The sequence below is a fragment of the Oncorhynchus clarkii genome, chromosome 10 (genome assembly GCF_045791955.1).
Source record: "Oncorhynchus clarkii lewisi isolate Uvic-CL-2024 chromosome 10, UVic_Ocla_1.0, whole genome shotgun sequence".
Taxonomy (NCBI): domain Eukaryota; kingdom Metazoa; phylum Chordata; class Actinopteri; order Salmoniformes; family Salmonidae; genus Oncorhynchus; species Oncorhynchus clarkii.
Genome location: NC_092156.1, coordinates 3,093,801 through 3,111,373, shown reverse-complemented (window position 1 = coordinate 3,111,373; position 17,573 = coordinate 3,093,801). Strand labels below are relative to the sequence as shown.

At 45.8% G+C, this 17,573-nt stretch overlaps 1 protein-coding gene across 1 annotated transcript in view; it reads right to left on the bottom strand.

Annotated features, from left to right (window-relative positions):
* LOC139417918 (serine/threonine-protein kinase DCLK1-like) overlaps nucleotides 1-17,573 on the bottom strand; it is a 125,869-nt gene that overhangs the window by 80,856 nt on the left and 27,440 nt on the right. The window contains exon 4 of the mRNA XM_071166909.1: nucleotides 6,961-7,060. Within this exon, the coding sequence (XP_071023010.1) occupies nucleotides 6,961-7,060 (100 nt within the window). The remainder of the gene's footprint in view (nucleotides 1-6,960; nucleotides 7,061-17,573) is intronic.

The following is a 17,573-nucleotide window of genomic DNA, read 5'->3' as shown; positions in this document are numbered from 1 at the left end:
ACTAGGTAGGACAGTTTGGGAGCTACAGAACCTCTGAATTCAGACTTATATATTTTAATCAACTGTACAGAAGGGACACGGAAAAGCACAGAGGGAGTTACACTCTACGCACTTAGAGACAATACAATGACAATACAATAACACACATGGGGGGCCGAGAGAAGTGAAGTGAAGAGTCAGGCTTTTGTCCTGACTCCTACACACTATGGGATGGATCAGGAGGGGATGTCAGCTAGTGTCACATCATCACTTCTCCCCACTGAGAGAGACAGAGAGAGAGAGACAGAGAGAGAGACAAGGAGAGAGACAGAGAGAGAGACAATGAGAGAGACAGAGAGAGAGAGAGAGAGAGAGAGAGAGAGAGAGAGAAAGGTCATGAGGAAATTAGCTCCTGCATTTTTCAGCATGTTGTTAAAAAATATATAGATTTATAGTTCGATAAACTCTACAACATAACCCTCACTCCAAATCAACACTCAAAACCTACCGCCTGATTTTGGATGGAATTACAGAATCACCTGGAAGGTTTACAAATACTTAAGATTATTATTCCAACGCTACACAGCAAACGCTCTGGAAAACAACAGAGACACTTGACACGCCATCCAACCTGGAACTGAGTGAGTGATGTTTAGCCTGAAGCTATATTTTATTTCCAAAAGCCAAGAAGAAAAATACATTATAAGAACTGAATGCTAAATTAAGGTTGCCAAGCTTGATACAACTTGAATTAGTTGTGAGAGGTGTCAAAGCCCTTTAGCCCAAAAACGGCAGGAGAGTCGCACAGTCTACTCCAACCAAATGGAGAGGCCTTAGAAGCTGCTGTTCAGAGGTAATTCAAATAGATGTAACAGTTACCCGCGTAAGAATGACAGGACAGGACAAGAGCACAAAATGAAGCTCCTTATGGAAAATCAAGAAACACTTTTTGCTGAATATTATAAAAATGGGAACATCAGAAAGCTTATATTCCAAACAGACAATCCCCTGTGATGGCACAGTGCTATGTTAGCACACTACCCCTCTGTTAAGAGAGGGGGGGGTGTTACCGAGGGGGTGGAAACTCAGGACACTAGACAACGAGGACTCTGAGTCAGCTAATATAAACCTCTATAAGTCCAGAACAGTGATGGTACAGGGTAACCCCAAACAGTTTCAGCTGGACTTTCACCTAATCAAATAATTAGCCCAGCAGGATAAGCTCTCCCTTGATAAAGATACCCCCACCCCGAGCGGGTCAGACCAGATGAGCCACCCCCAGCGGAGAGTCAACCTCCCAGCACAGATTACCACTCCCTTATTGAAATGAAGGATAAATTCACCCAGCTGGAGGTAAGGCAGGTGGAGCTGGAACAGCAGGTGATTACACTCCAGTCAGCACAGACCCAGACAACAGTCCAGCACAACAACACCCCCTTAACCAGACCCGGAGAGCTGGAGGTGGAGAGAGACATATCTGCACTCTGGACTGTGGTGAGACAACTTCAACAGGAGAAAGAGCAGGAGGTGTCACGCTCTGATCTGTTTCACCTGTCCTTGTGATTGTCTCCAACCCATCCAGGTGTCGCTGATTTCCCCCAGTGTATTTATTTATCCCTGTGTTTCCTGTCTCTCTGTACCAGTGTATTTATCCCTGTGTTTCCTGTCTCTCTGTACCAGTGTATTTATCCCTGTGTTTCCTGTCTCTCTGTACCAGTGTATTTATCCCTGTGTTTCCTGTCTCTCTGTACCAGTGTATTTATCCCTGTGTTTCCTGTCTCCCTGTACCAGTGTATTTATCCCTGTGTTTCCTGTCTCTGTACCAGTGTATTTATCCCTGTATTTCCTGTCTCTCTGTACCAGTGTATTTATCCCTGTGTTTCCTGTCTTTCTGTACCAGTGTATTTATCCCTGTGTTTCCTGTCTCTCTGTACCAGTGTATTTATCCCTGTGTTTCCTGTCTCTCTGTACCAGTGTATTTATCCCTGTGTTTCCTGTCTCTCTGTGCCAGTGTATTTATCCCTGTGTTTCCTGTCTCTCTGTGCCAGTGTATTTATCGTCTTGTATGTTTTTCTAAGTCAACCAGTGTTTTCCCCGTTCTCCTGTGTGTTTTCTCCTGCTTTTTGCTATTCTCCTTTTTCTAGTCCTCCAGGTTTTGACCCTTGCCTGTTTCTGGACTCTTTACCCGCCTGCCTGACCGTTCTGCCTGTCCTGACCCCGAGTCTGCCTGACCATTCTGCCTGTCCTGACCCCGAGTCTGTCTGACCATTCTGCCTGTCCTGACCCCGAGTCTGCCTGACCATTCTGCCTGTCCTGACCCCGAGTCTGCCTGACCATTCTGCCTGTCCTGACCCCGAGTCTGCCTGACCATTATGCCTGTCTGCCACTCTGTACCTCCTGGACTCTGATCTGGTTTTAACCTTTTGCCTGTCCACGACCATTCTCTTGCCTACACCTTTTGGATTAATAAACATTGTAAGACTCCAACCATCTGCCTCCTGTGTCTGCATCTGGGTCTCGCCTTGTGTCATGATAGCAGGAGAAGAACAGAGCACTAGAGGAGAGTATCAGACTGCTGGAGGAGAAGGTGAGGGGGATGGCGTGTGACAGAGAACAACCCATTAGAGACATGGCCAACCCCACAGAGAGAAGACAGCAGAACAGCCCACCTCAGCTCCCGACAACATCGACATCACAGCAGAACAGACAAATGAAGACCCCCAAGCCCAGGTGACCTCACCCCCTCTGACCACCTCCCCTGTCAGCCACCCTGATAGCCCAGCGAGACACTCTCTCAGACCTGCGAGACCCCCCCCCCCCCCCCCCTGGACCTACACATATAGGATCCATGCCGAGAGGACCTACATCCAGACCACAGCACCACCAGCCACATCCACACCCCCAACCCAATCAATCAACACCCCCTCAAGTCAACCATGCCCAAACCCCATGTACCAGATGCTCAGCAGGCTCTGCTCACACGTACTGGCCTGAGGCCAAACCACACGACCAACAACATTGGACACTTTATGGAACACAAAGCCTTCACTATCTCATCCTGGAATATCCAAGGCCTGAGGTCATCTGCCTTTGGCCTAAAGAGCAGGAACCCGGACTTCACCAAAGAAATCAGAAATACAGACGATGTCATCCTAAAAGAAAACATGGTTGAGGAGATGGACCCACTGGTTGCCCTCTAGGTTACAGAGAGCTGGTAGTCCCATCCACCAAACTACCAGGTGGGTGGTATAGAGGAGACGGACCTGCTAGTTGTCCTCTAGGTTACAGAGAGCTGGTAGTCCCATCCACCAAACTACCAGGTGTGAAACATGTTATAGAGGAGATGGACCCACTGGTTTCCATCTAGGTTACAGGGAGCTGGTAGTCCCATACACCAAACTATCAGGTGGGTTGTATAGAGGAGATGAGTCCACTGGTTTACATCTAGGTTACAGGGAGCTGGTAGTCCCATCCACCAAACTATCAGGTGGGTTGTATAGAGGAGATGAGTCCACTGGTTTCCATCTAGGTTACAGGGAGCTGGTAGTCCCATACACCAAACTATCAGGTGGGTTGTATAGAGGAGATGAGTCCACTGGTTTACATCTAGGTTACAGGGAGCTGGTAGTCCCATCCACCAAACTATCAGGTGGGTTGTATAGAGGAGATGAGTCCACTGGTTTCCATCTAGGTTACAGGGAGCTGGTAGTCCCATACACCACACTACCAGGTGGGTGGTATAGAGGAGATGGACCCACTGGTTTCCATCTAGGTTACAGGGAGCTGGTAGTCCCATCCACCAAACTATCAGGTGGGTTGTATAGAGGAGATGAGTCCACTGGTTTCCATCTAGGTTACAGGGAGCTGGTAGTCCCATCCACCAAACTACCAGGTGGGTGGTATAGAGGAGATGGACCCACTGGTTTCCATCTAGGTTACAGGGAGCTGGTAGTCCCATCCACCAAACTACCAGGTGGGTGGTATAGAGGAGATGGACCCACTGGTTTCCATCTAGGTTACAGGGAGCTGGTAGTCCCATCCACCAAACTATCAGGTGGGTTGTATAGAGGAGATGAGTCCACTGGTTTCCATCTAGGTTACAGGGAGCTGGTAGTCCCATCCACCAAACTACCAGGTGGGTGGTATAGAGGAGATGGACCCACTGGTTTCCATCTAGGTTACAGGGAGCTGGTAGTCCCATCCACCAAACTACCAGGTGGGTGGTATAGAGGAGATGGACCCACTGGTTTCCATCTAGGTTACAGGGAGCTGGTAGTCCCATCCACCAAACTACCAGGTGGGTGGTATAGAGGAGATGGACCCACTGGTTTCCATCTAGGTTACAGGGAGCTGGTAGTCCCATCCACCAAACTACCAGCGGTGAAACAGGGAAGGGACTCAGGGGGTATATCAGTGAATTGGTGAGTGCACTAGAACAGTCTGCAGCACCCGGCCTTACCCTACTAGATTCTGAAGTCAAATGTCTACTGTTTGCTGATGATCTGGTGCTTCTGTCACCAACCAATGAGGCACTACAGCAGAACCTAGATCTTCTGAACAGATCACAGATTCTGTCAGACCTGGGTCCTGACAGTAAATCTCAGTAAGACCAAAATAATGGTGTTCCAAAAAAGGTCCAGTCTCCAGAACCACAAATGCAAATTCCATCTAGACACCGTTGCCCTAGAGCACACAAAAAACTATACGTACCTTGGCCTAAACATCAGCGCCACAGGTAACTTCCACAGAGCTGTGTATGATCTGAGAGACAAAGCAAGAAGGGCATTCTATGCCATCAAAAGGAACATAAAATTCAACATATCAACTAGGATCTGGCTAAAAAATGCTTGAATCAGTCATAGAGCCCATTACCCTTTATGGTTGTGAGATCTGGGGTACACTTACCAACCAAGACTTCACAAAATGGGACAAACACCAAATTGAGACTCTGCACGCAGAATTCTGCAAAAATATCCTCCGTGTACAACGTAGAACACCAAATAATGCATGCAGAGCAGAATTAGGCCGATACCCACTAATTTTAAAAATCCAGAAAAGAGCCGCTAAATTCTACAACCACCTAAAAGGAAGCGATTCCCAAACCTTTCATAACAAAGCCATCACCCTTAGAGAGATGAACCTGGAGAAGAGTCCCCTAAGCAAGCTGGTACCGGGGCTCTGTTCACAAACACAAACACACCCCACAGAGCCCCAGGACAACAGCACAATTAGACCCAACCAAATCATGAGAAAACAAAAAGATAATTACTTGATACATTGGAAAGAATTAACAAAAAACAGAGCAAACTAGAATGCTATTAGGCCGTGAACAGAGAGTACACAGTGGCAGAATATCTGACCACTGTGACTGACCCAAACTTAAGGAAAGCTTTGACTATGTACAGACTCGGTGAGCATAACTCTCATATCTACTGGGTGAAATTCCACAGTGTTCCATCACAGCAGCAAGATTTGTGACCTGTTGCCACAAGAAAAGGGCAACCAGTGAAGAACAAACACCATTGTAAATACAACCCATATTTATGTTTATTAATTTTCCCTTTTGTACATTAACTATTTGCACATCGTTACAACACTGTATATGGACATAATATGACATTTGTAATGTCTTTATTCTTTTGGAACTTCTGTGAGTGTAATGTTTACTGTTAATTTTAATTGTTTATTTCACTTTTGTATATTATCGACTTCACTTGCTTTGGCAATGTTAACACATGTTTCCCATGCCAATAAAGCCCTTAATGAGATGGAGAGATGGAGAGATGGGTAGATGGAGAGATGGAGAGATGAGGAGGTGGAGAGATGAGTAGATGGAGAGATGGAGAGATGGAGAGATGAGGAGATGGAGAGATGGAGAGATGGATAGATGGAGAGATGAGTAGATGGAGAGATGGAGAGATGAGGAGATGGAGAGATGGAGAGATGAGGAGATGGAGATGGAGAGATGGGCAGATGGAGAGATGAGGAGATGGAGAGATGGGTAGATGGAGAGATGAGGAGATGCAGAGATGGAGAGATGGGTAGATGGAGAGATGAGTAGATGGAGAGATGGAGAGATGAGGAGATGGAGATGGAGAGATGGGCAGATGGAGAGATGGAGAGATGGGTAGATGGAGAGATGGAGAGATGAGTAGATGGAGAGATGTAGAGATGGAGAGATGAGTAGATGGAGAGATGGAGAGATGGGTAGATGGAGAGATGGAGAGATGGAGAGATATGGAGATGGAGAGATGGCCAGATGGAGAGATGGAGAGATGGGTAGATGGAGAGATGGAGAGATGGAGAGATGAGTAGATGTAGAGATGGAGAGATGGAGAGATGAGGAGATGAGTAGATGGAGAGATGGGTAGATGGAGAGATTACACAGATCCACAAAGAATTCGAAAACAAATCCAAATTTGAAAAACTCCCATATCTAATGGGTGAAATTCCACAGTGTGCCATCACAGCAGCAAGATTTGTGACCTGTTGCCACGAGAAAAGGGCAACCAGTGAAGAACACACACCATTGTAAATACAACCCATATTTATGCTTATTTATTTTATCTTGTGTCCTTTAACCATTTGTACATTGTTACAACACTGTATATATATATAATATGACCTTTGTAATGTCTTTATTGTTTTGAAACCTCTGTAAGTGTAATGTTTACTGTTAATTTTTGTTGTTTTTCACTTTATATATTCACTTTGTATGTTGTCTACCTCACTTGCTTTGGCAATGTTAACACATGTTTCCCATGCCAATAAAGCCCTTGAATTGAATTGAAATTGAATTGAGATGAGGAGATGGAGAGATGGAGAGATGAGTAGATGGAGAGATTAAGGGCAACATAACCACTCAGGACCTGGGAACTTTTCATATAGACAGACACAGACTGGGTTGATAAGAGAAAGCAGGCTAACAGAGAGAGAGACAGGATACACACACACACACACACAGGAAGTAGCGTTTCTCACCGCTCTCTTCCAGCTGGAAGTCGTCTTGGTAACGGTATTTCTCCGGTCCACAGGCTACGAAGATGTCCTCGTCACCGAAGAAGTCCTGGAGACATGTCACCTGGAGGAACACACAGAGACTGGAAGGTTAGAGGTCATATACAGACTGGAGAGTTAGAGGTCATATACAGACTGGAGGGTTAGAGGTCATATACAGACTGGATGGCTAGAGGTCATATACAGACTGGATGGCTAGAGGTCATATACAGACTGGATGGCTAGAGGTCATATACAGACTGGAGGGTTAGAGGTCATATACAGACCGGGGGGTTAGAGGTCATATACAGACTGGATGGTTAGAGATCATATACAGACTGGAGGGTTAGAGGTCATATACAGACTGGAGGGTTAGAGGTCATATACAGACTGGAGGTTTAGAGGTCATATACAGACTGGAGGGTTAGAGGTCATATACAGACTGGAGGGTTAGAGGCCATATACAGACTGGAGAGTTAGAGGTCATATACAGACTGGAGAGTTAGAGGTCATATACAGACTGGAGGGTTAGAGGTCATATACAGACTGGAGGGTTAGAGGTCATATACAGACTGGAGGGTTAGAGGTCATATACAGACTGGAGGGTTAGAGGTCATATACAGACTGGAGGGTTAGAGGTCATACACAGACTGGAGGGTTAGAGGTCATATACAGACTGAAGGGTTAGAGGTCATATACAGACTGGAGGGTTAGAGGTCATATACAGACCGGGGGGTTAGAGGTCATATACAGACCGGAGGGTTAGAGGTCATATACAGACTGGATGGTTAGAGGTCATATACAGACTGGAGGGTTAGAGGTCATATACAGACTTGAGGGTTAGAGGTCATATACAGACTGGAGGTTTAGAGGTCATATACAGACTGGAGGGTTAGAGGTCATATACAGACTGGAGGGTTAGAGGTCATATACAGACTGGAGAGTTAGAGGTCATATACAGACTGGAGAGTTAGAGGTCATATACAGACTGGAGGGTTAGAGGTCATATACAGACTGGAGGGTTAGAGGTCATACACAGACTGGAGGGTTAGAGGTCATATACAGACTGAAGGGTTAGAGGTCATATACAGACTGGAGGGTTAGAGGTCATATACAGACCGGGGGGTTAGAGGTCATATACAAACTGGAGGGTTAGAGGTCATATACAGACTGAAGGGTTAGAGGTCATATACAGACCAGGGGGTTAGAGTTCATATACAGACCGGGGGGTTAGAGGTCATATACAGACCGGGGGGTTAGACGTCATATACAGACTGAAGGGTTAGAGGTCATATACAGACTGGGGGGTTAGAGAAATTTCACAGTGTGCCATCACAGCAGAATTGTGACCTGATGCAACACATATTTCCGTTGATTTATTTTCCCTTTTGTACTTTAACTATTTGCACATCATTACAACACTGTACATAGATATAATATGACATTTGAAATGTCTTTATTAATTTGGAACTTTTGTGTGTGTAATGTTTACTATTCATTTTAATTGTTTATTTCACCTTTGAAATCAGGAAACTATGAGTTAACCACATATATACACACACACACACACACACACACAGATAGAGAGAGAAGGCTGTGAAATGGCGGTGCCACGGTGACGCTGTGACCCTTCGTGGGCGGCGGTCGTCACCTCAACACACTGCTACCTCAGAACGACACCCAGATCATCCGAAATAGATCTGGGTGTTCTGGTGTCAATCATTCAGGATACCCAGTTGAGTTACACAACATCCACCGATATAAAGAGAGAGAGAGAGACAGGTGGAGGGGGGAGAGAGATGGGGGGAGGAAGAGAGAGAGAAAGAGAGAGACAGAGACAGAGAGAGAGAGAGAGAGAGATAGATGGGGGGAGGAAGAGAGAGAGAGAGAGAGAGAGAGAGAGAGAGAGAGAGAGAGAGAGAGATGGGGGGAGAGAGATGGGGGGGGGAGAGAGAGAGAGAGAAATCCCAGAGAGAGAATAGGCCTTCTCCATCAACTACAGTTGCTGTGCTCATCACACTCTTCAGAGACAACAGGGTGAAATAACAGACCCTTCAGAGACAACAGGGGGCAACAGGGTGAAATAACAGCCTTGACAGTGTGCAAGAGTTTTAGCCAGAGCCACATGGAAAGAAATAGGGCCTGAAAGTAGTGCACTATAATAAGGCATAGGGCACGAACTCTAGCTCTAGAGGACCTATCTGAACTGTCTTTTCAGAAAGATGCCAGATTTATTCTCTCTCAGATTCCACCATCTGGAATCTGAACTGCATCGGCGGCCTCCAGTTGCCAATCCCTGTCCTAGGTGGTTACTGACTGGGTTCTGGTAGCTAGGTTGTTACTGACTGGTAGCTAGGTGGTTACTGACTGGGTTCTGGTAGCTAGGTGGTTACTGACTGGTAGCTAGGTGGTTACTGACTGGGTTCTGATAGCTAGGTGGTTACTGACTGGGTTCTGATAGCTAGGTGGTTACTGACTGGGTTCTGGTAGTTAGGTGGTTACTGACTGGGTTCTGGTAGCTAGGTGGTTACTGACTGGGTTCTGGTGGCTAGGTGGTTACTGACTGGGTTCTGGTAGCTAGGTGGTTACTGACTGGGTTCTGGTAGCTAGGTGGTTACTGACTGGGTTCTGGTAGCTAGGTGGTTACTGACTGGGTTCTGATAGCTAGGTGGTTACTGACTGGTAGCTAGGTGGTTACTGACTGGGTTCTGGTAGCTAGGTGGTTACTGACTGGGTTCTGGTAGCTAGGTGGTTACTGACTGGGTTCTGGTAGCAGCGTAAAATAGTCTACCACTCAGTGTACAAAACACTCACACTACCTCAGCTCACCTCAATTCAGTCCTAGCCATGCATAGATTCATTTTTCTGCACATCTTCACCCTCACAGTATCTGAGACAGACAGACAGACAGACAGACAGACAGACAGACAGACAGACAGACAGACAGACAGACAGACAGACAGACAGACAGACAGACAGACAGACAGACAGACAGACAGACAGACAGACAGACAGACAGACAGACAGACAGACGGTTTAATAACAGTGATCCACACAAGGTCTGCTGGGAAAGGTCATTACGTCTAATTAACAGCCTGTGATTGGATAAAGATTGGGTAGACCGTTCTTGATTAGTTAAACACTACTGATGTTGTGGAGGTTGTTGTTTAAGAAGAGCAAGATACCGGAAAGGAAAGAGAGAGAGAGAGAGAGAGAGAGAGAGAGAGAGAGAGAGACAGAGAGGGAGAGAGAGAGAGAGACAGAGAGAGAGAGAGAAAGAGAGAGACAACGATAGAGATGATGATAAACAGAGTCTTATCTAGGGTGGATAGAAGACCTAACAGTAGTCTTATCTAGGGTGGATAGAATATCTAACAGGAGTCTTATCTAGGGTGGATAGAAGACCTGACAGGAGTCTTATCTAGGGTGGATAGAAGACCTGACAGGAGTCTTATCTAGGGTGGATAGAAGACCTAACAGGAGTCTTATCTAGGGTGGATAGAAGACCTAACAGGAGTCTTATCTAGGGTGGATAGAAGACCTAACAGGAGTCTTATCTAGGGTGGATAGAAGACCTAACAGGAGTCTTATCTAGGGTGGAGAGAAGACCTAATATGAGTCTTATCTAGGGTGGATAGAAGACCTGACAGGAGTCTTATCTAGGGTGGATAGAAGACCTGACAGGAGTCTTATCTAGGGTGGATAGAAGACCTAACAGGAGTCTTATCTAGGGTGGAGAGAAGACCTGACAGGAGTTAGTATGATATGTGGAGTTGAGCTTTAGAGCAGAAAGAAGCAAAAGGAGATAAACAAGGAGACGAGGAAAAGTTCAACTAGTGAAGGTGAAGACCTGCCTGAGAGATATACCTGTGGAGACACACTAACTGTGGAGACACTAACTGTGGAGACACTAACTGTGGAGACACTAACTGTGTAGACACACTAACTGTGGAGACACTAACTGTGGAGACACTAACTGTGGAGACTATACCTGTAGAGACACTAACTGTGGAGGCACTAACTGTAGAGACACTAACTGTGGAGACACTAACTGTGGAGACTATACCTGTAGACACACTAACTGTGGAGACAATAACTGTGGAGACTATACCTGTAGAGACACACAGTGACAGAACTGTGATCAGTTCCCTCCAGCTCGCGCATGACTCGTCTGAATCAGCAGGCGAGAACAAACATTCAGTGACAACACTCATCGTCCCATTGCTTATTTGGCACAGCGATTCCTGTCTGCCTCTCAGGTGCATTAAGACCCCTCATTACTGCACCCACCTATAATTTAGCCCAAACAACTACCTCTTTCCCTACTGTATTTTATTTATTTATTTATTTTGCTCCTTTGCACCCCATTATTTTTATTTCTACTTTGCACATTCTTCCACTGCAAATCTACCATTCCAGTGTTTTACTTGCTATATTGTATTTACTTTGCCACCATGGCCTTTTTGCCTTTACCTCCCTTATCTCACCTCATTTGCTCACATCGTATATAGACTTGTTTATACTGTATTATTGACTGTATGTTTGTTTTACTACATGTGGAACTCTGTGTCGTTGTGTCTGTCGAACTGCTTTGCTTTATCTTGGCCAGGTCGCAATTGTAAATGAGAACTTGTTCTCAACTGGTCTACCTGGTTAAATAAAGGTGAAAAAAAAAATGTCTGTCTGTCTGTCTGTCTGTCTGTGTGTGTGTGTGTGTGTGTGTGTGTGTGTGTGTGTGTGTGTGTGTGTGTGTGTGTGTGTGTGTGTGTGTGTGTGTGTGTGTGTGTGTGTGTGTGTATGTGTGTGTGTGTATGCGTGTGTGTCTGTCTGTCTGTGTGTGTGTGTCTGTGTGTGTAAACATAGACAGGGTAATAATATGCGAGCCTTGGCCTAAGCCACTTAACTATCTCCACTTCCATCAGAACTACACATCCACTATGACATCACAGCCTGTTCCTAGGCAACTGGAGCACATCGTCAGAGAAACTGGATAACTGGTGCCAGCGTGTGTGTAGTGCGAGAGTGCAAGCGTGTGTGTAAGTGTGTAAGTGTGTGTGTGTGTGTGTGTGTGTGTGTAAGTGTGTGTGTGTGTGCTAACCACTAAGGAGAAGACATATAAAAACATCTCCATCAGAAGCAGGGAGAGGAGGTGTTGGTTGATTCTGAAGCAGGGAGAGGAGGTGTTTGGTTGATACTGAAGCAGGGAGAGGAGGTGTTGGATGATACTGAAGCAGGGAGAGGAGGTGTTGGATGATTCTGAAGGAGGGAGAGGAGGTGTTGGATGATTCTGAAGCAGGGTGAGGAGGTGTTGGATGATTCTGAAGCAGGGAGAGGAGGTGTTGGATGATTCTGAAGCAGGGAGAGGAGGTGTTGGTTGATACTGAAGCAGGGAAAGGAGGTGTTGGTTGATACTGAAGCAGGGTGAGGAGGTGTTGGTTGATACTGAAGCAGGGAGAGGAGGTGTTGGTTGATACTGAAGCAGGGTGAGGAGGTGTTGGATGATACTGAAGCAGTAATATGTAGACTGGTGTGTCATATGTAGACTGGTGTAATATGTAGACTGGTGTAATATGTAGACTGGGGTGTAATATGTAGACGGGGGTGTAATATGTAGACTGGGGTGTAATATGTAGACGGGTGTAATATGTAGACTGGTGTAATATGTAGACTGGGGTGTAATATGTAGACGGGGGTGTAATATGTAGACTGGAGTGTCATATGTAGACGGGTGTAATATGTAGACTGGGGTGTAATATGTAGACTGGGGTGTAATATGTAGACGGGGGTGTAATATGTAGACTGGTGTAATATTTAGACTGGGGTGTAATATGTAGACTGGTGTAATATGTAGACTGGGGTGTAATATGTAGACTGGGGTGTAATATGTAGACGGGGGTGTAATATGTAGACTGGTGTAATATGTAGACTGGGGTGTAATATGTAGACTGGGGTGTAATATGTAGACTGGGGTGTAATATGTAGACTGGGTGTAATATGTAGACGGGTGTAATATGTAGACTGGGGTGTAATATGTAGACTGGGGTGTAATATGTAGACTGATGTAATATGTAGACTGATGTAATATGTAGACTGGGGTGTAATATGTAGACTGATGTAATATGTAGACTGATGTAATATGTAGACTGGTGTAATATGTAGACTGATGTAATAAGTAGACTGGTGTAATATGTAGACTGATGTAATAAGTAGACTGGTGTAATATGTAGACTGGGGTGTAATATGTAGACTGGGGTGTAATATGTAGACTGGGGTGTAATATGTAGACTGGGGTGTATTATGTAGACTGGGGTGTAATATGTAGACTGATGTAATAAGTAGACTGGTGTAATATGTAGACTGGGGTGTAATATGTAGACTGGGGTGTAATATGTAGACTGGGGTGTAATATGTAGACTGGTGTAATATGTAGACGGGTGTAATATGTAGACTGGGGTGTAATATGTAGACTGGTGTAATATGTAGACGGGTGTAATATGTAGACGGGTGTAATATGTAGACTGGGGTGTAATATGTAGACTGATGTAATAAGTAGACTGGTGTAATATGTAGACTGGGGTGTAATATGTAGACTGGGGTGTAATATGTAGACTGGGGTGTAATATGTAGACTGGGGTGTATTATGTAGACTGGGGTGTAATATGTAGACTGATGTAATAAGTAGACTGGTGTAATATGTAGACTGGGGTGTAATATGTAGACTTTATTTATTTTTTATTTTTTTTATTTCACCTTTATTTAACCAGGTAGGCTAGTTGAGAACAAGTTCTCATTTGCAACTGCGACCTGGCCAAGATAAAGCATAGCAGTGTGAACAGACAACACAGAGTTACACATGGAGTAAACAATTAACAAGTCAGTAACACAGTAGAAAAAAAAGGGGAGTCTATATACATTGTGTGCAAAAGGCATGAGGAGGTAGGCGAATAATTACAATTTTGCAGATTAACACTGGAGTGATAAATGATCAGATGGTCATGTACAGGTAGAGATATTGGTGTGCAAAAGAGCAGAAAAGTAAATAAATAAAAACAGTATGGGGATGAGGTAGGTAAAAATGGGTGGGCTGTTAACCGATAGACTATGTACAGCTGCAGCGCTCGGTTAGCTGCTCAGATAGCAGATGTTTAAAGTTGGTGAGGGAGATAAAAGTCTCCAACTTCAGCGATTTTTGCAATTCGTTCCAGTCACAGGCAGCAGAGAACTGGAACGAAAGGCGGCAAAATGAGGTGTTGGCTTTAGGGATGATCAGTGAGATACACCTGCTGGAGCGCGTGCTACGGGTGGGTGTTGCCATCGTGACCAGTGAACTGAGATAAGGCGGAGCTTTATCTAGCATGGACTTGTAGATGACCTGGAGCCAGTGGGTCTGGCGACGAATATGTAGCGAGGGCCAGCCGACTAGAGCATACAAGTCGCAGTGGTGGGTGGTATAAGGTGCTTTAGTGACAAAACGGATGGCACTGTGATAAACTGCATCCAGTTTGCTGAGTAGAGTGTTGGAAGCAATTTTGTAGATGACATCGCCGAAGTCGAGGATTGGTAGGATAGTCAGTTTTACTAGGGTAAGTTTGGCGGGGTGAGTGAAGGAGGCTTTGTTGCGGAATAGAAAGCCGACTCTTGATTTGATTTTCGATTGGAGATGTTTGATATGAGTCTGGAAGGAGAGTTTGCAGTCTAGCCAGACACCTAGGTACTTATAGATGTCCACATATTCAAGGTCGGAACCATCCAGGGTGGTGATGCTGGTCAGGCATGCGGGTGCAGGCAGCGAACGGTTGAAAAGCATGCATTTGGTTTTACTAGCGTTTAAGAGCAGTTGGAGGCCACGGAAGGAGTGTTGTATGGCATTGAAGCTCGTTTGGGAGGTTAGATAGCACAGTGTCCAAGGACGGGCCGGAAGTATATAGAATGGTGTCGTCTGCGTAGAGGTGGATCAGGGAATCGCCCGCAGCAAGAGCAACATCATTGATATATACAGAGAAAAGAGTCGGCCCGAGGATTGAACCCTGTGGCACCCCCATAGAGACTGCCAGAGGACCGGACAGCATGCCCTCCGATTTGACACACTGAACTCTGTCTGCAAAGTAATTGGTGAACCAGGCAAGGCAGTCATCCGAAAAACCGAGGCTACTGAGTCTGCCGATAAGAATATGGTGATTGACAGAGTCGAAAGCCTTGGCAAGGTCGATGAAGACGGCTGCACAGTATTGTCTTTTATCGATGGCGGTTATGATATCGTTTAGTACCTTGAGCGTGGCTGAGGTGCACCCGTGACCGGCTTGGAAACCAGATTGCACAGCGGAGAAGGTACGGCGGGATTCGAGATGGTCAGTGACCTGTTTGTTGACTTGGCTTTCGAAGACCTTAGATAGGCAGGGCAGGATGGATATAGGTCTGTAACAGTTTGGGTCCAGGGTGTCTCCCCCTTTGAAGAGGGGGATGACTGCGGCAGCTTTCCAATCCTTGGGGATCTCAGACGATATGAAAGAGAGGTTGAACAGGCTGGTAATAGGGGTTGCAACAATGGCGGCGGATAGTTTCAGAAATAGAGGGTCCAGAATGTCAAGCCCAGCTGATTGGTACGGGTCCAGGTTTTGCAGCTCTTTCAGAACATCTGCTATCTGGATTTGGGTAAAGGAGAACCTGGAGAGGCTTGAGCGAGTAGCTGCGGGGGGGGCGGAGCTGTTGGCCGAGGTTGGATTAGCCAGGCGGAAGGCATGGCCAGCCGTTGAGAAATGCTTGTGGAAGTTTTCGATAATCATGGATTTATCGGTGGTGACCGTGTTATCTAGCCTCAGTGCAGTGGGCAGCTGGGAGGAGGTGCTCTTGTTCTCCATGGACTTCACAGTGTTCCAGAACTTTTTGGAGTTAGAGCTACAGGATGCAAATTTCTGCTTGAAGAAGCTGGCCTTAGCTTTCCTGACTGACTGCGTGTATTGGTTCCTGACTTCCCTGAACAGTTGCATATCGTGGGGACTATTCGATGCTATTGCAGTCCGCCACAGGATGTTTTTGTGCTGGTCGAGGGCAGTCAGGTCTGGAGTGAACCAGGGGATATATCTGTTCTTAGTTCTGCATTTTTTGAACTGAGCATACTTATCTAAAAAGGTGAGGAAGTTACTTTTAAAGAATGACCAGGCATCCTCAACTGACGGGATGATGTCAATGTCCTTCCAGGATACCCGGGCCAGGTCGATTAGAAAGGCCTGCTCACAGAAGTGTTTTAGGGAGCGTTTGACAGTGATGAAGGGTGGTCGTTTGACTGCGGCTCCGTAGCGGATACAGGCAATGAGGCAGTGATCGCTGAGATCCTGGTTGAAGACAGCGGAGGTGTATTTGGAGGGCCAGTTGGTCAGGATGACATCTATGAGGGTGCCCTTGTTTACAGATTTAGGGTTGTACCTGGTGGGTTCCTTGATGATTTGTGTGAGATTGAGGGCATCTAGCTTAGATTGTAGGACTGCCGGGGTGTTAAGCATATCCCAGTTTAGGTCACCTAACAGAACAAACTCTGAAGCTAGATGGGGGGCGATCAATTCACAAATGGTGTCCAGGGCACAGCTGGGAGCTGAGGGGGGTCGGTAGCAGGCGGCAACAGTGAGAGACTTATTTCTGGAGAGAGTAATTTTCTAAATTAGTAGTTCGAACTGTTTGGGTATGGACCTGGAAAGTATGACATTACTTTGCAGGCTATCTCTGCAGTAGACTGCAACTCCTCCCCCTTTGGCAGTTCTATCTTGATGGAAAATGTTATAGTTGGGTATGGAAATCTCAGAATGTTTGGTGGCCTTCCTGAGCCAGGATTCAGACACGGCAAGGACATCAGGGTTAGCAGAGTGTGCTAAAGCAGTGAGTAAAACAAACTTAGGGAGGAGGCTTCTGATGTCATATGTAGACTGTGATGTAATAGGTACATTTCACAAGTTACCCCTTCCTTTACACTGAATAGGCAATAGATTTCATGTTGAGCTAGCTTTTGTCCCACATGCACTCCTATTCCCTATATAGTGCACTACTTTTGAGCAGTGCTCTGGTCTATAGTAGTGCACTATACAGGGAATATGGTTCTATAGGGCTCTGGTCTAAAGTAGTGTACTATATAGGGAATAGGGTTCCACAGGGCTCTGGCCTAAAGTAGTGCACTATATAGGGAATAGGGTTCCATAGGGCTCTGGTCTAAAGTAGTGCACTATATAGGGAATAGGGTTCCATAGGGCTCTGGTCTAAAGTAGTGCACTATATAGGGAATAGGGTTCCACAGGGCTCTGGCCTAAAGTAGTGCACTATATAGGGAATAGGGTGCCATTTGGAAGAGAATCATAGTGCTATAGTCCACATTGAAACTTCCAGAGTGTCTTTGACAGGCAATGAACTAAAACCCAGGGTTGGGTTATCCCTTGTCCCTCTCTTACTTCTGTTTGGTTACTGACCAATTGAGTCTGGATTAGCCTCATTTAAAGGGGGATTTGGGATTGGGATTACCCTGAGTTAACGCATTGCCACCGTTAACCTATTCCCTACCACGGGGACATATACCAGGGCCGTAGCTCATCTAGTTTATAGAGTGACAGTGGCTT